The following is a 17,745-nucleotide window of genomic DNA, read 5'->3' on the forward strand; positions in this document are numbered from 1 at the left end:
CAGTCCAATGTTTAGAAACGCATGCATTTGTGTAAGGTCTCTAATAAGAGATTGGTGGCCAAATCAGATTTACACCCTGGAACAGATAATGTAATAACACCGCATGCCATAACAACTTGGCATAATGTAATAACTTTTATAATATAATCAAACTGGTTAATGTAAAACATTGACGGATAACGTAGTAAACGTGAACAGATAATGTAATAACTTTTCCGGTGGGTATTACATTCAGGTGAGTCCATTCTTTTGTGAATAAACAAACCACAGATAACGTAATACCATACTCCACCCTGGTGACAAGGGTTTGAATATCCTCCTTTCTTGACTGTTTTCCTCTCTCCATGTGTAACCCTCTACTTTCCTACAGTTTTGTAAAAAACTAAAATATGAATAAAGGAAACGGAATTTTGATGTGATTAATAGAAAGCAGCTGACTTTCTTTACATTTCTTCACCACACTAACATCTAAAAGTGAAACAACAAGTCAAACAAAAGTGTCAACTGTTTATTACATCTTCGTAATGTCATTCAAATAGGCTTTCAGCCTGATCATTGGAGATACTTTGCATACGTCACCAGGTTAGACAGAGTAAAAAGAGGGAGGATGCCGCTGGGGACACAACTATTCCCTAAATAGGGAATAGTGTTCCATTTGGGACTCGACTATACACACACACACACACACACACACGCAATTTCAAACTATAAAACTAGTATTTAAACAGGTCCTGTCAATGAAAGGGAAGTCATTTATATCGTTGACCTTCTGTACAATTCCATTACATGTAGCATATTTGCATAATATAAATAACAAAAGTAAAATAATCCATATCAATTTGAGTCATATGATCTAAAAGGAAAAGTTGATACTAGATCAGCACCCTACTCTGGGACGCTTTATGAAGACGGATTATACTACCGAAGGGAAACGGAGGTACTTGAGCCATATAAAAACTTTATCGACTTGACACTGTTATGCTTAGATCAGAATGCCTCAAAAAGCATTTCACCCAAATCAGAGTACATATCCAAATAACATACAATAATCAATAGTTTCCCAATTGTTTACCCCTGATGCTAAGCTGTATCTGAAAAATAGACTTGAGTTCACAGCACCCACTCAAATAGGATGAGAGAGTTAGAGAGAGAAGTTCATTGCCAGGGCATGGATAGAATCCATCTCGGTTTCTGAAAGTCACACTGTAGCAAAACAGGCGTCTGGGTCGTATTCAACAGGGCAGAACGTAGAAAAATCTTTTAAAGCATATTTCAACTGAAAATGATTTTTATTGGACTGGCAGTCTAAGTAGTCCCTTCTTGTTTCAGTACGTTTTCTACCATTTGGTGCCTAATGAATAGGACCCGGTTTCAGGAGCCCTAGTGGGGAAGCCATGGCTTGCTCTATGTGATGTCCTTCAGTCTCGGTGGCCGGTGAATGTTTCTGATGACGCACTTCACCATCCACTCGATGCCTTCGTTAACCCCCTGCCTGAGAGAGAACTCATTATGAGCAAAGAGTACTGCTTTTCTTAAAGCAAAGATGACAAATAGTAAATTTCACATTTCTCTCTCTCACACACACACACACACACACACACACACACACACACACACACACACACACACACACACACACACACACACACACAGGAGTTCTCTCAGACCAGATGCACAACAGAGAGTAAAGTGGAATAGAAAACTGTTCTTACCCTGTTAGGGCTGTGCAAGGCTGCACCAGGCAATCTCGTTTACCGATCTTTGGAGCGCAGTCGCTGAAAGCGGTTTTGATGTCCGGCACAGACATACAGTTCTACCGAAAAAACACAAAGAAATATGCCTAAATGGATCGGATCTTAGAGATTTTCAAAGAGACAGAATTGACCTAGCAAAGGGATAGCTGTATGTGGTGGAAATTGTCAATCACATTTATTTCAAGAGTAAAATAACGCCGCATTAAGGTGAGCTTGACACACTGAGTATACCAAACATTAGGTACATCTTCCTAATATTGAGTTGCACCCCCCCTCCCCACCTTTTGCCCTCAGAACAGACTCAATTTGTCGGGTTATCCACAAATTGGGATGCTGGCCCATGTTAACTCCAATGTTTCCCAAAGTTGTGTCAAGTTGGCTGGATGTCCTTTGGGTGGCGGACCATTCTTGATACTCACGGGAAACTGTAGAGCGTGAAAAACCCAGCAGCGATGCAGTCCTTGACACAAACCGCTGCGCCTGGCACCTAATACCATCCCCCGTTCAAAGACACCTACATTTTTTGTAGTGCCCATTCACACATACACAATCCACGTCTCAAGGCTTAAAAATCCTTCTTTAATCCGTTTCCTCCCATTTCATCTATACTGATTGAAGTGGATTGAAGTGAAATCAACAAGGGATCACAGCTTTCACCTGGTCAGTCTGTCATGGAAAGAGCAGGTGTTCTTCATGTTTTGTACACTCAGTGTATAGTACGGGTACGGTGTAACATATTATAACACAGAGTCATCTACAAAAAGTATGCATGAGGGATGGAGGACTACTTTGTTGTATTATATATATATCATATTATAGGCCAAACAACTTCTGCTGGCAACAGGCCGTGTCATATTTGAGTTTATACAAGGCATGGTTAGTTTAGACTTCTTTTCAAAACAACCCCAGACTGGATTATATAGGCCTACCTCCACATCCTGCTTGTTGGCGAGCACCAGGAGAGGCACACCTTCCAACACCTCACTGCTGATCATTTTCTCTGGAAAAAAAAAATGGAACCATCAGTCCAAGCTATGGTTCAATACTCGATTGACTGGATTTGCTGACTCCCTCTCATGAGATGCTAAAACACAACATCCCCGTTTTTGCTTTGTTCTGCTCGATCTTGAAAACTTGACTGCTGACATGCACAATTAGGGTCGCTGCATTGCATTGGGTAGGATTAGGCAAGATTTGGCAGCCGGTTATAGCGGCACTTTGGTAATTGGCTGCCCGTCAGGCATCCCTCATCAGCTACTACACAGCCGACGGCGCCCCAGCCACCAGCTCATAGCCGTTGCTCATAGCCGTTGCTCATAGCCGCCCCCACCCCATTCAAACTTCCCTCGAAGTTCACAACCACTAGCTATGGTGATGTGTTTTTTGTGATTATCCAATTGTGAAACTCACACTCTCTGATTGTATTAACAGTGAATAAAATACTAAATGATTGAATGAACTATCCCTGTAAAGTCGTTATATTGGTGCAGGCAGGGGCTAGGGAGTTTCCACCATATTTCTCACACCAGTATATTCCTTTTACATCCACAATGTGGAATGTACATTCAGTTAGTCAATCAGACTGTAGCCCATGACAAATACCACTATTTGCCCTGTTGACATTTGGCATTATTCTCTAAATGCTTCAGGCAAGCTAGTGAGGAACTCACCAAATGCCTCTTTTGATTCTGCTAGTCGCTCCTCATCGGTGGAGTCTATAACATAGATTACACCGTGGGACTCGGCGTAGTACTGTGGATTCACAAAGCCATGTTTCAGTAGCCAACCTCAAATCATTGTACTTGAATGGCAAAAACAGACATGACATCAAGCTTCAAATGGTGTCTGTGTGTGTGTGTAAGTTGTCGGTGCTGCTCACTTTGTCCCATAGCGACTGAAGTTCCTCTTGACCACCAAGGTCCCAGAACATTAGACGAGCTTTGCCCACATCAATTGTGCCGACTGCGTGAAGGAAGCAGTCAGAAGAACATATTAGAATGGCATGGACTCCTGAAAACCAATGTGCTACAATTGAATGCAACACAACAAGCTCAGTCTTACTGGTTGGCTATACTTACTGTTAAGTCCAACTGTAGTGGTGATCTTGGACAAATTCATTCCCTTGTAGTTCTTACTGAACTTGGTCTTGGTCTGTTCCAAAAAGGTCTGTGTGTAGAACATACATGACTAAATCAAACAAGCAGCAGTTGTTCATCCAACAGAGACAAACAAGGGCAATGCGCGGTGCTCAGTGTGCTCTTCCAACGAGAGAAAACTGCTATGAGACAGACTTACGGTTTTTCCTGCATTGTCAAGTCCTAGGATCAAGATGCAGTATTCGTCCTTCTGGAACGCGTATTTGTACAGCCCAGATAATAAGGTGTACATCTTCGAATTGTAAAAATATATACATATACAAAAAATAAACACTTGCTGATGATGCGCAAGGCAATTAGACAACTCACATTGTGGAAATATTCAGCTGTGTGGCTTGCCACGTTAGCAAGTCAAGTTAGCTAGCTGTTGTATGACTAGCTATTTGCCTGTTGTTTGAGGCAAGCAAGCTAACATTACCTGTCCGTAATCGATACTAGCTAGCTGACTTACTGCCACCAAATACTAAAGTGAAATATAATGCGCCAATCAAGGCACAAATACCTGGCTAGCTACAGTGCAGTAGCCTGCTAATGCTAGCCAACGTTAGTTAACTGTCTAGCTCAAATTAGTGCTGCTGCGTGTAAAACGAGATTTGCGAGCGGACAACATTCAGCAACTTACAAACTGCATAAGGAAATCAAGCTAAAAGGATGAGCTATGTCGATAAAATGTCATCTAGCTACCTTGACAGATGGATATTATTTTATCTCAACTAATTTGGATGTAAACACGGTGGCCATCAGTATTTAGGAAGTAGCTGGTAAAGCAATGCACCGTGGTACTTCTTCTTCGATGGGGTTTAACGGCGGTTGTCATCCAATGTCAATGATCCATTACCGCCGGCAGTTGGACGAGGCATTGAACAAGAAACAAACAAAAAAAACAGTCTGGGAAAGGGGTAAAACGACTTCAAACAAAATAAAACACGTTAACTAAAAATTGTTTAAATAAATAAATAAAATAAAACATCATACTTCAATCACTGTCCACTCCAAAATACATCCCTACACTGGCTCAGGGGCCTGTGATGGGGCTACATTCACCGACAGAATTTATTGCACAGCCCCAAAAACGTTCAGCAGCATTCTTTTCCGCTTGTGTTGTACAGTTTATGACCATTCAAATGAATAATACAAAGTCCCCTTTTTTTAACATGCAGCATCTCACTATCCCTCGGTTGATGAGAAACCTTGTTGTCGTGGTGGCTCTACTACCTTTGCTTCTTCCCAGCCCCTCGTTACTTCAAATTTTATCACCGCCTCCAGATAGGAGACATGCTGAACACATGTTTTTTTTTCCTTTCTCACCAGATATGAATGTTTTGTCACATCCTGTCAGTATCATTTGTTTTCATTCATTTAGGGCGTTGGGGCAGTAACCAAAAGGTTGCAAGATCAAATCCCGAGCTGACAAGGTAAAAATCTGTTGTTCTGCCCCTGAACAAGGCAGTTAACCCACTGTTCCTAGGCAGTCATTGTATATAAGAATTTGTTCTTAACTGACTTGCATATTTAAATAAAGGTTAAAAATAAATGCTGTGGTGTTGTTTTTCAGCAGCAGGGACTGGGAGACAAGTCAGGATTGAGGGAAAGATGAATGGAGCAAAGTACAGCTCCTGAGCGCTCAGGACCTCAGACTGGGCTGAAGGTTTATCTTTCAACAGGACAACAACCCTAAGCACATAGCCAAGAAATCCCAGGAGTGGCTTTCGGGACAAGTCATTGAATGTCCTTGAGTTGCCCAGCCAGAGCCTTGACTTGAACCCAATCTAACATCTCTGGAAAGACCTGCAAATAGCTGTGCAGCGACGCTCCCCATCCAACCTGACAGAGGTTGAGAGGATTTGTAGAGAAGAAGGGGAGAAACTGGGGAAAGGTCATGAGAGCCACTGAAACTTCTGAGTCTGTCTCACTAGTAACTATAAGCAGTAGTATAATTTCTGAAATTGTTATACAGTAAATCACCAGTATACTAAACACAAGACAAAGTGGAATCCACATTTATTCAAATGTAGTACTTTCTACAATGTCTGTGTGCATCACAGTTATCATGAAGATATCAATAACACATTTGTTTAAAACGGACTTACCTTGAAGAGCAAGCAGAGACCATTAAAATTCCTACATGATGATAACACTACCGAAGACATTTTCTTGACTATGTGAACTTCTCTTTTTACCCAGATTTGCTTCCATCCACTCATCTTCAAATATTTACATGTTCACCTTCTGTGCCATTTCTTTTCATGATACATTCACATGATTATTAGTGATATATTTTCTCCTTTCACTCTTCATGAGTGTCATCTCCCTTTGTATGTTGATTTTATTTTGACTACATTCCTTTGGAATTCAAACTCCTCTTTAGCACAAAATGCAGGTGGCACAAAAAACTGACTGCCATCCATTGTCACTTTGTGTCACCACGCTGTCAGATCATCTCACTCTCACTTTCTCTCTCTCTCTGTACACTATAGAGGGGACTGCCTTTCACTAAAACACAAGACAAATGCTGCCAGTCCCTGTCCTCATTCAACCCAGGACACTCAACCCTAAGGCACTTACACAATCACTTCAAATGGGTTGATACATTGTACTGTATTGTATGCTTGCCATTATCTATTGAAAATGCATCCCTTTTAATATTTTTTTCAATTTTTTCATACAATATAATACTTTTTTTAATTAGATGGAACATTTTATATATAATTTATAGAATTTGATCATGTGTTCAACAAATTTATTTCCCTGGTCAAAACTCTTCATTTGAATGTATATTGCACAAATTTAATTGTTCAGTCCATCTTCACTGTACATCAACAATAAATTATGTCACTGTTAAGGCATGTTCTGTATTGTCCTGATAGGAGTCATGCATTTGCAGTATTATAGTATACCAAGTCTTTCCATCAGCAAAAACAGTGGCATACTACAGTTTTGTTCACAGCTATAGGTGAAAACATCACAGAGTGCGCTTGAGAATAAGGAAAATCAGTTTTTGTTTTTTTCAGAGAAGAGGAAGACTGACTAACCCTCCAAATCAAATCAAATCAAATTTATTTATATAGCCCTTCGTACATCAGCTGATATCTCAAAGTGCTGTACAGAAACCCAGCCTAAAACCCCAAACAGCAAGCAATGCAGGTGTAGAAGCACAGTGGCTAGGAAAAACTCCCTAGAAAGGCCAAAACCTAGGAAGAAACCTAGAAAGGAACCAGGCTATGTGGGGTGGCCAGTCCTCTTCTGGCTGTGCCGGGTGGAGATTATAACAGAACATGGCCAAGATGTTCAAATGTTCATAAATGACCAGCTCAAGAGTGTGAAAATGTCCTCCCGTTGCCATCAGGATTCTCCACCTTGATGACACATTTTGGGTTTGGACTAGAAAACAACATGTAATATACTCACCTGTATGCTGCTCTGAAAGCTTGAGCATTTAGTTCAGAAAACAATATTGTGAACAATTGAGTAATAGTCGACATGTAAACTCAGCAAAAAAAGTAACGTCCCTTTTTCAGGACACTGTCTTTCAAAGGTAATTAGTAGAAATCCAAATAACTTCACAGATCTTCATCGTAAAGGGTTTAAACACTGTTTCCCATGCTTGTTCAATGATCCATAAACAATTATTGAACATGCACCTGTGGAACGGTCGTTAAGACACTAACAGCTTACAGACGGTAGGCAACTATGGTCCCCAGTTATGAAAACGTAGGACACTAAAGAGGCCTTTCTATTACCTCTGAAAAACACCAAAAGAAAGATGCCCAGGGTCCTTGCTCATCTGCGTGAACATGCCTTAGGCATGCTGCAAGGAGGCATGAGGACTGCAGATGTGGCCAGGGAAATAAATGGCAATGTCCGTACTGTGAGACGCCTAAGACAGCGCTACAGGGAGACAGGACGGACAGCTGATCATCCTTGCAGTGGCAGACCACGTGTAACAACACCTGCACAGGATTGGTACATCCGAACATCACACCTGCGGGACAGGTACAGGATGGCAACAACAACTGCTCGAGTTACACCAGGAATGCACAATCCCTCCATCAGTGCTCAGACTGTCCGCAATAGGCTGGGAGAGGCTGGACTGAGTGCTTGTAGGCCTGTTGTAAGGCAGGTCCTCACCAAACATCACCGGCATTGATTTCTTTCTGCTTAAAGTATAGTCATTCTAAGAATTATTGTTCATGTAACACAACACATAGTTGTCGTCTTCCCGGTCCTGACCATTCTGCCTAACCTGACCTCGAGCCTGCCTGCCGTTCTGTCCTTGATTGATGCTGCCTTAGATTACTGACCTCTGCCTGCCCTTGACCTGCCGGTTGCCTGCCCCGTTTTGTAATAAACATCTGAGATTCAAACTGTCTGCCTCCTGTGTCTGTATCTGGATCCTGAGTCATGTTAGTACGAACTGGCCATGACTGATCCAGCAGACTCGGACCAGCTCCGCAACGCCGTCTCCTCCCAAGGAGCCACCATTGGAAAATACAAGGAGTTACTTCAAAATCTTATGGAAGGATTCCAGACCTACGCGGAACGCCATGACTGCGCTTTTAATACATTGCTGGAGCATTTCTGCGGATTATCTATTACGCAGCCAGACACAACAGTACTCTCCCAGCAACCCCGCTGTCAGCAGAGAGTCTCCCCAACCCCGGCTTCCTGAGAACCCCCTTCAGAGCGCTACGCTAGAGATTGCACAAACTTCTCTCTTTGACGAAAGCCCAAGCACTTCCCCAGCGTTTCCCCAGATCAAGTATGCAGACATTTGCGCATCTCTAGTCAGAACAGGCCTTGCAAAAACCTTTTCCCCCTCGCACATTTTTTGGCTGGAGCCCACATTGCCTTCATTGTTGTTTTCCTTGTAAATAATAACTTTGCATTCCTATCTACTGTAGCATACCATATGTAGGTACAGTGAATTCGGAAAGTATTCAAACCCCTTCCCTTTTTCCACATTTTGTTATGTTATGTCGAAACTGGCAGTTCTAAATAATCGTTCTAATCACACTGGTGTGATCATACACTTCAGGGACTACTGTAGAATGATCACACCTGTGTGATGGTACATGTGAAAGGGTTAATCAGAGAGGCAACAAAAGAGACCAAAGATAACCCTGAAGGAGCTGCAAAGACGTACACTCCACTGAGCTGGGCTTTAAGGAAGAGTGGCCAGAAAAAACGCCATTGCTTAATGGAAAAAAATAAGCAAGCACGTTTGGTGTTCGCCAAACATATGGAAGAATGTCATGTTTTGTCATATATTGTCATGTCTTGTCCTTGTGCTTCCTCTTCTATTCGTTTCCCCCTGCTGGTCTTATTAGGTTCTTTCCCTCTTTCTATCCCTCTCTCTCCCCCTCCCTCTCTCCCTCTCTCTCTCTCTCTCTCTATCGTTCCGTTCCTGCTCCCAGCTGTTCTTCATTCTCCTAACTACCTCATTTACTCTTTCACACCTGTTCCCTATTTTGCCCTCTGATTAGAGTCCCTATTTCTCCCTCTGTTTCTGCGTCTGTCCTTGTCGGATCCTTGTTTGATGTTTGCTGTTCTGTGTCCTTGTTCCGCCCTGTCGTGTTTTTGCCTTCTTCAGATGCTGCGTGTGAGCAGGTGTCTATGTCAGCTACGGCCTGTGCCTTCCCGAAGCGACCTGCAGTCTGTGGTCGCGTCTCCAGTCGTTCCTCTCTACTGACGAGAGGATTTCAGTTTTCCTGTTTTGTATTTACCTGAGATATAGCCAGGATTATCGTTTTTGTTAAAGACTGGAATAAAGACTCTGTTTCTGTTAAGTCGCTTTTGGGTCCTCATTCACCAGCATAACAGAAGAAGGTACTCTGGTCAGATGAGACTAAAATTGAGCTTTTTGGCTATCAAGGAAAACAAGGTGTCTGGCGCAAACCCAACACCTCTCATCACCCCGAGAACACCATCCCCACAGTGAAGCATGGTGGTGGCATCATCATGCTGTGTTGTTCATCGGCAGGGACTGGGAAACTGGTCAGAGTTGAAGGAATGATGGATGGCACTAAATACAGGGACATTCTTGAGGGAAACCTGTTTCAGTCTTCCAAAGATTTGAGAGGTTCACCTTCCAGCAGGACAATGACCCTAAGTATACTGCTAAAGCAACACTCGAGTGGTTGAAGGGGAAACATTGAAATGTCTTGGAATGGCCTAGTAAAGCTCAGACCCCAACCCAATTTAGAATCTGTGGTATGACTTATAGATTGCTGTACACCAGTGGAACCCATCCAACTTGAAGGAGCTGGAGCAGTTTTGCCTTGAAGAATGGGCAAAAATCCCAGTGGCTAGATGTGCCTAGCTTATAGAGACATACCCCAAGATTCTTGCAGTTGTAATTGCTGCAAAAAAGGTGGCTCTACAAAGTATTGACTTTGGTGAATAGTTATGCACACTCAAGCTTTCTGTATTTTTTGTCTTATTTCTTGTTTGATTCACAATAAAAAAACTTTGCATCTTCAAAGTGGTAGGCATGTGTAAATCAAATGATGCAACTCCCCCCCCCCCCCCCCAAAAAAAATATTTTAATTCCAGGTTGTAAGGCAACAAAATAGTAAAAATACCAAGGGGAGTGAATACTTTCGCAACCGCTGTATCTATCCTGTTGACTAGTCACATTATCCCTACATATCTGCCTCGACTCGGTACTGGTACCCCATGTATATACCCAAGTTATCGTTACTCATTGTGTATTTACTCCTCGTGTTATACAGTAATTGTTACATTCTTTTTCCTCTCTGCACCTGTTGTTTACAAAGCATGTTACAAATATACTTTTATTTTATCCTGCACAGTGCTTTTTCTCTCACTCACACACTGCCTCACTGCTGGTAACAACCAACTGAGAGTGAGAATAAAGCAGTCAGTGGAAGCGGGAGAAGTTACTCACTTTCTAGCAGCAGATGCCTTTTGAAAATAAATGTCCCTCGAAGAATACAGTGACTCGTTTTTCAAAATTATTCATTTATTTATTGGGGAGGACCATTTAACCTGCTTCTAACAATTGCCGGAGCTCCAGCTCCTGTGCCATTGGTCAGAAGCATATCTTCAGGTTTTAATCATGTGTCTAATCTAACTCTGGGATGTGGTGAAACTCACCTTCATGAGATGAATTTGGAATAACTTGCACTCTGTGATTTTATTTGTTTTCACATGTCGAGTCTTGTTTCTCTGTAACATAGACAGCCTATAGACAGAAACGAAAACAGGAAACACCCATGCTCAGGTCTGTTCAACGCTGGTCCAACCAATCTGATTCCACGCTTCAAGATTGCTTCGATCATGTGGACTGGGATATGTTCCGGATAGCATCGAACAACAACATTGATGTATACGCTGATTCAGTGAGTGAGTTTATTAGCAAGTGCATCGGTAATGTTGTACCGATAGCAACTATTAAAACCTTCCCCGACCAGAAACCGTGGATTTATGGCAGCATTCGCACAAAACTGAAAGCGCGAACCACTGCTTTTAATCAGGGCAAGGCGACCGGAAACATGACCGAATACAAACAGTGTAGCTATTCCCTTCGCAAGACAATCAAACAAGCTAAGCGTCAGTATAGAGACAAAGTAGAGTCACAATTCAACAGCTCAGACATGAGAGGAATGTGGCAGGGTCTACAGTCAATCACAGACTACAAAAAGAAAACCAGTTCCGTCGCGGACCCAGATGTCTTGCTCCCAGACAAACTAAACAACTTCTTTGCTCGCTTTGAGGACAATAAAGTGCCACCGACACGGCCCGCTACCAAAACCTGCGGACTCTCCTTCACCGCAGCCAACATGAGTAAAACATTTAAACGTGTTAACCCTTGCAAGGCTGCAGGCCCAGACAGCATCCCTAGCCGTGTCCTCAGAGCATGCGCAGACCAGCTGGCTGGTGTGTTTACGGACATATTCAATCAATCCCTATCCCAGTCTGCTGTTCCCATATGCTTCAAAAGGGGCACCATTGTTCCTGTACACAAGAAAGCTAAGGTAACTGAGCTAAACGACTATCGCCCTGTAGCACTCACCGTAATCATGAAGTGCTTTGAGAGACTAGTTCAGGATCATATCACCTCCACCCTACCTGACACCCTAGACCCACTCTAATTTGCTTACCGCCCCAATAGGTCCACAGACGCTGCAATCTCAATCACACTGCCCTAACCCATCTGGACAAGAGGAATACCTATGTAAGAATGCTGTTCATCGACTACAGCTCAGCATTTAACACCATAGTACCCTCCAAACTCTGGGTCTCGACCCCGCCCTATGCAACTGGGTCCTGCCTTTCTGACGGGCCGCCCCACCCGATGTTACAGGAAGGCCATAAAGATCATCCAGGACAACAACCACCCGAGCCACTGCCTGTTCAGCCCGCTATCATCCAGAAGGAGAGGTCAGTACAGGTGCATCAAAGCTGGGACCGAGAAACTGAATAACAGCTTCTATCTCAAGGCCATCAGACTGTTAAAACAGCCATAACTAACATTGAGTGGCTGCTGCCAACATACTGACTCAAATCTCTAGCCACTTTAAAAATAAAAAATTGGATGTAATAAATGTATCACAAGTCAATGCCACTTTAAATAATGTTTACATACCCTACATTACTCATCTCATATGTATATACTGTACTCTATACCATCTACTGCGTCTTGCCTATGCCGTTCGGCCATCGTTCATCCATATATTTATATGTACATATTCTTATTCATTCCTTTACACTTGTGTGTATAAGGTAGTTGTTGTGAAATTGTTAGATTACTTGTTAGATGTTAATGCATGGTCGGAACTAGAAGCACAAGCATTTCGCTACACTTGCATTAACATCTGCTAACCATCTGTATGTGACCAATAACATTTGATTTGACTTATAAATGAAGTCTGGTTAGTTAGAGACTGAAGCATTCACTGTACTCGCACCATATTGATCGAATCAATGAAAACAATCTTATGATAAACAACGTTTATTATACAGTTTTCATTAGGTTCATGGATTAGAGTGTTACTACATGGCAATGCTACATAATAAGTAAAATATATATTCAAGGTATACTTAAGCAATAAGGCACGAGGGGGTGTGGTATATGACCAATATACCACGGCTAAGGGCTGTTATTAAGCAAGACGCAATGCGGAGTGCCTGGATACAGCCCTTAGCCGTGGTATATTGGCCATATACCGCAAACCCCCGAGGGGCCTTATTGCTATTATAAACTGGTTATCAACGTAATTAGAGCAGTACAATCTATGTTTTGTCATACCTGATATACCACGGCTGTCAGCCAAACAGCATTCGGGGCTCGAACCACCCAGTTTATAATATGGTTCAAAACATGCCGGCAAGCATTGATTCCAAAAGATGGAGTATTTCAGTTAAAAAACTAAAACAATAATGACTGAAATCATAGAGTCAACATTTTCATAACAGCTTTGAAATGCTTACAGCAGTGTTAGGCAACTAGATTCAGCTGTGGCCCGATTTTGAATGGTCGGGGGGAAGGAAAATAATAATAACTTGTACACTGCAAATTGACCACTACTAAGCCCAAAAAGACATTGCATTTCAAAATAACAATAATTTCATAGCTTGATTACATTGAGACACAATCACATGCCTCTTTTTTTATTTGTAGAAATACAGATTATATATTTTTTTTTTGCTGAATTCTTCGTCATTTTTTTCTAAAAACTTTGGTGTGCCAAAAAAACAAAAACATTTAGGGGCTGCTTGATTGCTTACAGCATGTCACAAAATCCATGTGACTGTGAAATTGATACTTTCAGTAAAATAAAATGAATATATCCTGTAAACACATAAGTACAATAAGTCCCGTCCCCCCCTCTCAAAAAAAATGTAAGCTTGCAGGGGTTGAAAAATACAAGTGACATGAAGTATCGCTCTGTCTGTAGTTCTTTTCAGAACTTTGTCTTTCTAGTAGTTATTTGGAGCCTAACAGAAACAAATAAGTATGTTTAAGCATGCTGTGTGTTAACAGTGATGGTAATACCTTGAGTGAGACAACATTCAAAAATACATTCACAAGCATATTTTGTGTTCAGAATAGCTCTTTCAATTGTGGCCTGTAACAAAGGTTGGAAAAAAACAAACATAAAAGACATCCAAGGCATTTGGGAAGTACACTCTTTGGAAAAGAATTGAATGTAAACAAGCAAGCAAGGCAGCGTAGATGTGAAAATATGTAACAAACAAAACAAACAGGATATTTCTTGATATCTTTGCGGAGATGATAATTGTTGAAAATGTGTATTCTTCCCTGCAGTAAATTGTGTTGCCAGTTGAACCTAGGAAATATAATTGCTTTGCGTCTTCTGGGTCTTTTCATTTAGAATGACAGGAGTGAAGATATGTCACCAGGACATTTACAAGGCAGTTGCTGAAAAGATCATTTTATCTCATGCAAGTCTGCATTTTAAAAGGGTTTGAAGGTAGCTCTCTATTTGATGATTCATTTCATAATTTATGGAGTAAATCTCTGGATGAACCTATTTAGATCTAGTTGCAGAATGTATCTGTTCAATCATTGTGTATCCACAATACAGAGTGTGAATAAAAAAAAATGTCTGCTGTTAGTAATTCATACGTGTGTTCCTTTGCCATCAATATTTGTCTACATATTCTGATCGGCACTGGAGAAAATGGAGGGAAAACAGCAGCAAAAATATTGGCAGAGCGAAGTTTGACTAAAATAATCATAAAGTAAAAGTAAAACATTACACATACATTCTTAAATGTTTTTGCCTTGGAAAGGACACAATTAATTTAAAAAAATATATATGTTGAAATATCAATGGATAAAGGGGCTTTTCAAAGGATAAAACAGTTTGTTAAATGCCCCCATTTGGCTTAAATCAAATATCATGTCAAGCTTGTGAGTAAGGCTTTTGCAAAAAATATAAAATGTTAATTAAATAACATGCCTGAATATTTTGTTAACATTTCTATCATCATGAAATGATATTATATACTTTCATTAAAATGTGATGCAATCAACAAAATATAAGGCGTTCATCTAACTATAGCTGTTGTAATTTTATGTTAGTGAATTCTGTTAATGTTTCCAGTTGTGTCATATTATGAATGTAGTTGGCAAATAGTGCATTTGAATACTATTTGGCAAACAGCTGCAAGGTGATTGTGCTTGCACATGCAGCTTGTTTTCCAAAAACGTCACATATTTGTCTTACAGCAAATGAATAAACAAATAAATATAATTACAATTATGTGATATATTTAAAAAAATCAATAAAATACATCTTTACAGATCATAAAGACCAAACAAAATGTTCCAATATTGGTTGTACTCCACCACTTGCCAAAGAAAGCATCTTTGTGGATATCACAAATATAATATTGTGGGTATCGAATATGTACAATCTCTATAGTGAGTAGTGTAATGTGAACATCGTCAGTGCGTTTGTGCCTTGTGCACATTCATGCAAAGAAGCCTTAAAGGGTTGTGTACCACAATTACTGTTAAAATAGTGCACATAGAACTGGTTATCACATGTCCTTATATCCAATAGGGTTTATGGACACGAGCCATAATGTTGACTATAATATTACATTCCTTTGAAATAAATATATTTAGCTGATCAACCATAAAGCAAAACATGTCATCTGTTATCCACTGTAAATAACTAAGTCATTTGGGATGTAAATACAATTACATGACAAGTTAGATGAAATTGGGAATCTCTTATGCCACGAAAACAATCAAATGCAACAAAGGAATATGGATGTCATAGTTTTGAAATTCAAGTGAATTCTTTAAATCTGTAACCATCTCAATGATAATGTAAGGTTGGCAATTAATATGCATTCCGTTCCCGAGTAAAAGATCAAAACAATCACTGACAAACTTAACCTTGAGTTAATGAGTGTGCGAATACTTGAGAACAAATGTGTGTGCTTTAAGTCAAGTTGCCGCAAACATTCCCAGCATGAAAAACTACAGGCGCTTTCTCAGCAAAAACCGTTGGAGCGTGGTCTGATAACCTTTTTTCTCACTCATTCAAGAGGAGCCAGGTTATTCGGTTCTCACGAGTACCATTGGTGGTAACACCCAGCATATTGGGCAGTCAACTCTGAACTCTAAGGCAGAGTGAACCATTTATATGAGCAGTTCCAGTTTTGGCCTACTTGGATCCTGACCACCCTCTGCCCCCGTAAGCGCCTTCCCCGGTGGCAGAGTGGGGCGAGGGGGCACAGAGGTCCGAGTCAGTGTCGGATTCACCTTCTGCGATGTAGGGCCTTACTTTGGCGCAGCGGGCTACAACACTGAAGTAGCTGTTGTTCAGGAAGTCCAGATTTTCCTTGGACTGGGAGATGCTGAAGCCGCTGAATGAGCGCTCCAGTTCCTCGTGGTCCACCGAGGGGATAGAGATGGACGTGTCGCTGTCTGCCTTGCCCTCTCTATCCCCCTCACCACTGCCGCCACCGCTGTTGCGGTGGGACCCCCGATTGCTCCCACTGTGGCCTCCAGATGAGCGCTCATGGGCCGGTGGAGGAGGGATGCGGACCAGGGAGGGATCCCCTACGGGGGAGGGGGAGTTGTCCTGGCTGCGCTGGTGTACCTCACTGACGGGGTGCTGCTGCCAGGAGGTGGAGGGGGGGCAGTGTCCCCCTAGGCCGGAACAGGCTGGTGGGGGGTCGAAGTTCTTCTGTCCGGCCGAGCTGTTGGAGCGGATGATTTTGGTGATGGAGCCACTCTTCGCCATGTGGTCCACAGGGCTGTGGTAGGGCGGTGCCGGGTCGGGCTCTTTGGACCCAAAGTAGGCGTCAGTCTCCGACTGGGGGATGCCCATGCGCTGGATGTAGATGTTCACCAAGAAGTCCAGCTTTCTTTCCATTGACATGACCTGCCCAGAAGGAAAGACACCATGACATGATGGAGAATTGGAAAGCCCAAGGGACAGACATTAACACAGTCAATACTGCCATTAATTGCTAAATAGAATACCTTACCTTTTTCTCCACTTTCCCCAAACGCCCCATCATGCTTGGGTCCTCCTCAACCCCCCCATCTGTGGTTCCTTTGGGACGGTCCTTATCTGTGATCGGAGTACCTCGACCAACAATCTGGTCAACTCTACCGGTTCAAAACACAAAACGGGAAATGTCTAGAATAAAGCCAATAGAGCCAACCTGTTTGAAATTGACACAGACGGCAACATTATTTTTAATCAACCTTCAAAAGTTATGTCCACAATTGTAAAGAAAAAGGATGTATATAAACCCAGACATTCTCTGACCCTATTGCAATAGGTAGATGAGTGCAGGTTTAGAGAGGAGAGCACCACACACTCAGGTATATATCTCTCACCTGCCTAGCGCTGAGCACAGTGGGAGTGGGAGTGGGATGGGCACATGCATGGGATGGCATACGGACAGATGGAGGAGGAGGACCCAGGGCCTTACAGGGTGCAGGGTTAGGTTCATCTTTTCTTTCAACTACTCATCATTGCCATTCATTGGCTCTTGAACCCAGCAAGACAATACAGCAATACATTACTTTACGTTTGTATGCCTACTTAAAGCTGTTAAATGAATGACATAATACCTGTCTTAAGTGGGTATTACAGGTTCTATCTAACAAAGGACGTAACACCCTATGAATTTGCCAGGGATGGTAATATAGTTGCCACAGACGGTCTGCTTTATAATATTGTTATGCCAGTTGTCAGAAGTGTAAAGCAAGTTGTCACAATCAGTCATGACAAGGGATCTATGACTGCTATGACAAAGGTTCTGAAAGCGTTCTGAAAGTAAAGTGTGAATTGAATGTTTACACTTCAAGGGAAGGT

The 17,745-nt window shown here is 41.9% G+C and overlaps 2 protein-coding genes across 6 annotated transcripts in view; both read right to left on the minus strand.

Annotated features, from left to right (window-relative positions):
- Nucleotides 1-493: 493 nt before the first annotated feature.
- On the minus strand, nt 494-4,718 carry LOC124003228 (ADP-ribosylation factor-related protein 1-like). 2 transcript variants are annotated; one of them, XM_046311318.1, is made up of 8 exons: nt 4,595-4,718; nt 4,050-4,142; nt 3,833-3,920; nt 3,634-3,716; nt 3,425-3,506; nt 2,684-2,754; nt 1,713-1,813; nt 494-1,492 (listed from the first exon to the last, which is right to left on the minus strand). In XM_046311318.1, the coding sequence occupies exons 2-8, from the start codon at nt 4,140-4,142 to the stop codon at nt 1,405-1,407; spliced, it is 606 nt and encodes a 201-aa protein (XP_046167274.1). In that variant the 5' UTR covers nt 4,595-4,718; the 3' UTR covers nt 494-1,404. The 2 variants fall into 2 exon arrangements, with proteins under 2 accessions (XP_046167274.1, XP_046167275.1); XM_046311319.1 differs by having other exon boundaries at nt 4,050-4,679.
- An 8,400-nt stretch (nt 4,719-13,118) lies between these two features.
- The window catches only part of LOC124003382 (potassium voltage-gated channel subfamily KQT member 2-like), an 84,841-nt gene continuing 80,214 nt past the window's right edge, over nt 13,119-17,745 (minus strand). For all 4 annotated transcript variants that reach the window (XM_046311581.1, XM_046311579.1, XM_046311583.1 and 1 more), the window contains 2 exons: nt 16,907-17,030; nt 13,119-16,800 (listed from right to left, as the gene is read on the minus strand). In XM_046311581.1, coding sequence (XP_046167537.1) covers nt 16,078-16,800; nt 16,907-17,030 — 847 coding nt within the window. In that variant the 3' untranslated portion in view covers nt 13,119-16,077. The remainder of the gene's footprint in view (nt 16,801-16,906; nt 17,031-17,745) is intronic.

The sequence above is a fragment of the Oncorhynchus gorbuscha genome, linkage group LG18 (genome assembly GCF_021184085.1).
Source record: "Oncorhynchus gorbuscha isolate QuinsamMale2020 ecotype Even-year linkage group LG18, OgorEven_v1.0, whole genome shotgun sequence".
In the NCBI taxonomy this organism is placed as follows: domain Eukaryota; kingdom Metazoa; phylum Chordata; class Actinopteri; order Salmoniformes; family Salmonidae; genus Oncorhynchus; species Oncorhynchus gorbuscha.

Bases quoted from the DNA above. Each gene is read 5' to 3' on its own strand.
- LOC124003228 (XM_046311318.1), bottom strand. From the start codon at position 4,142: ATGTACACCTTATTATCTGGGCTGTACAAATACGCGTTCCAGAAGGAC. The intron at 3,507-3,633 runs GTGAGCAGCACC...GTGAATCCACAG, and splicing joins TTCAGTCGCTATGGGACAAA to TACTACGCCGAGTCCCACGG. The intron at 1,814-2,683 runs GTAGGCCTATAT...TTTTTTCGGTAG, and splicing joins CCAACAAGCAGGATGTGGAG to AACTGTATGTCTGTGCCGGA.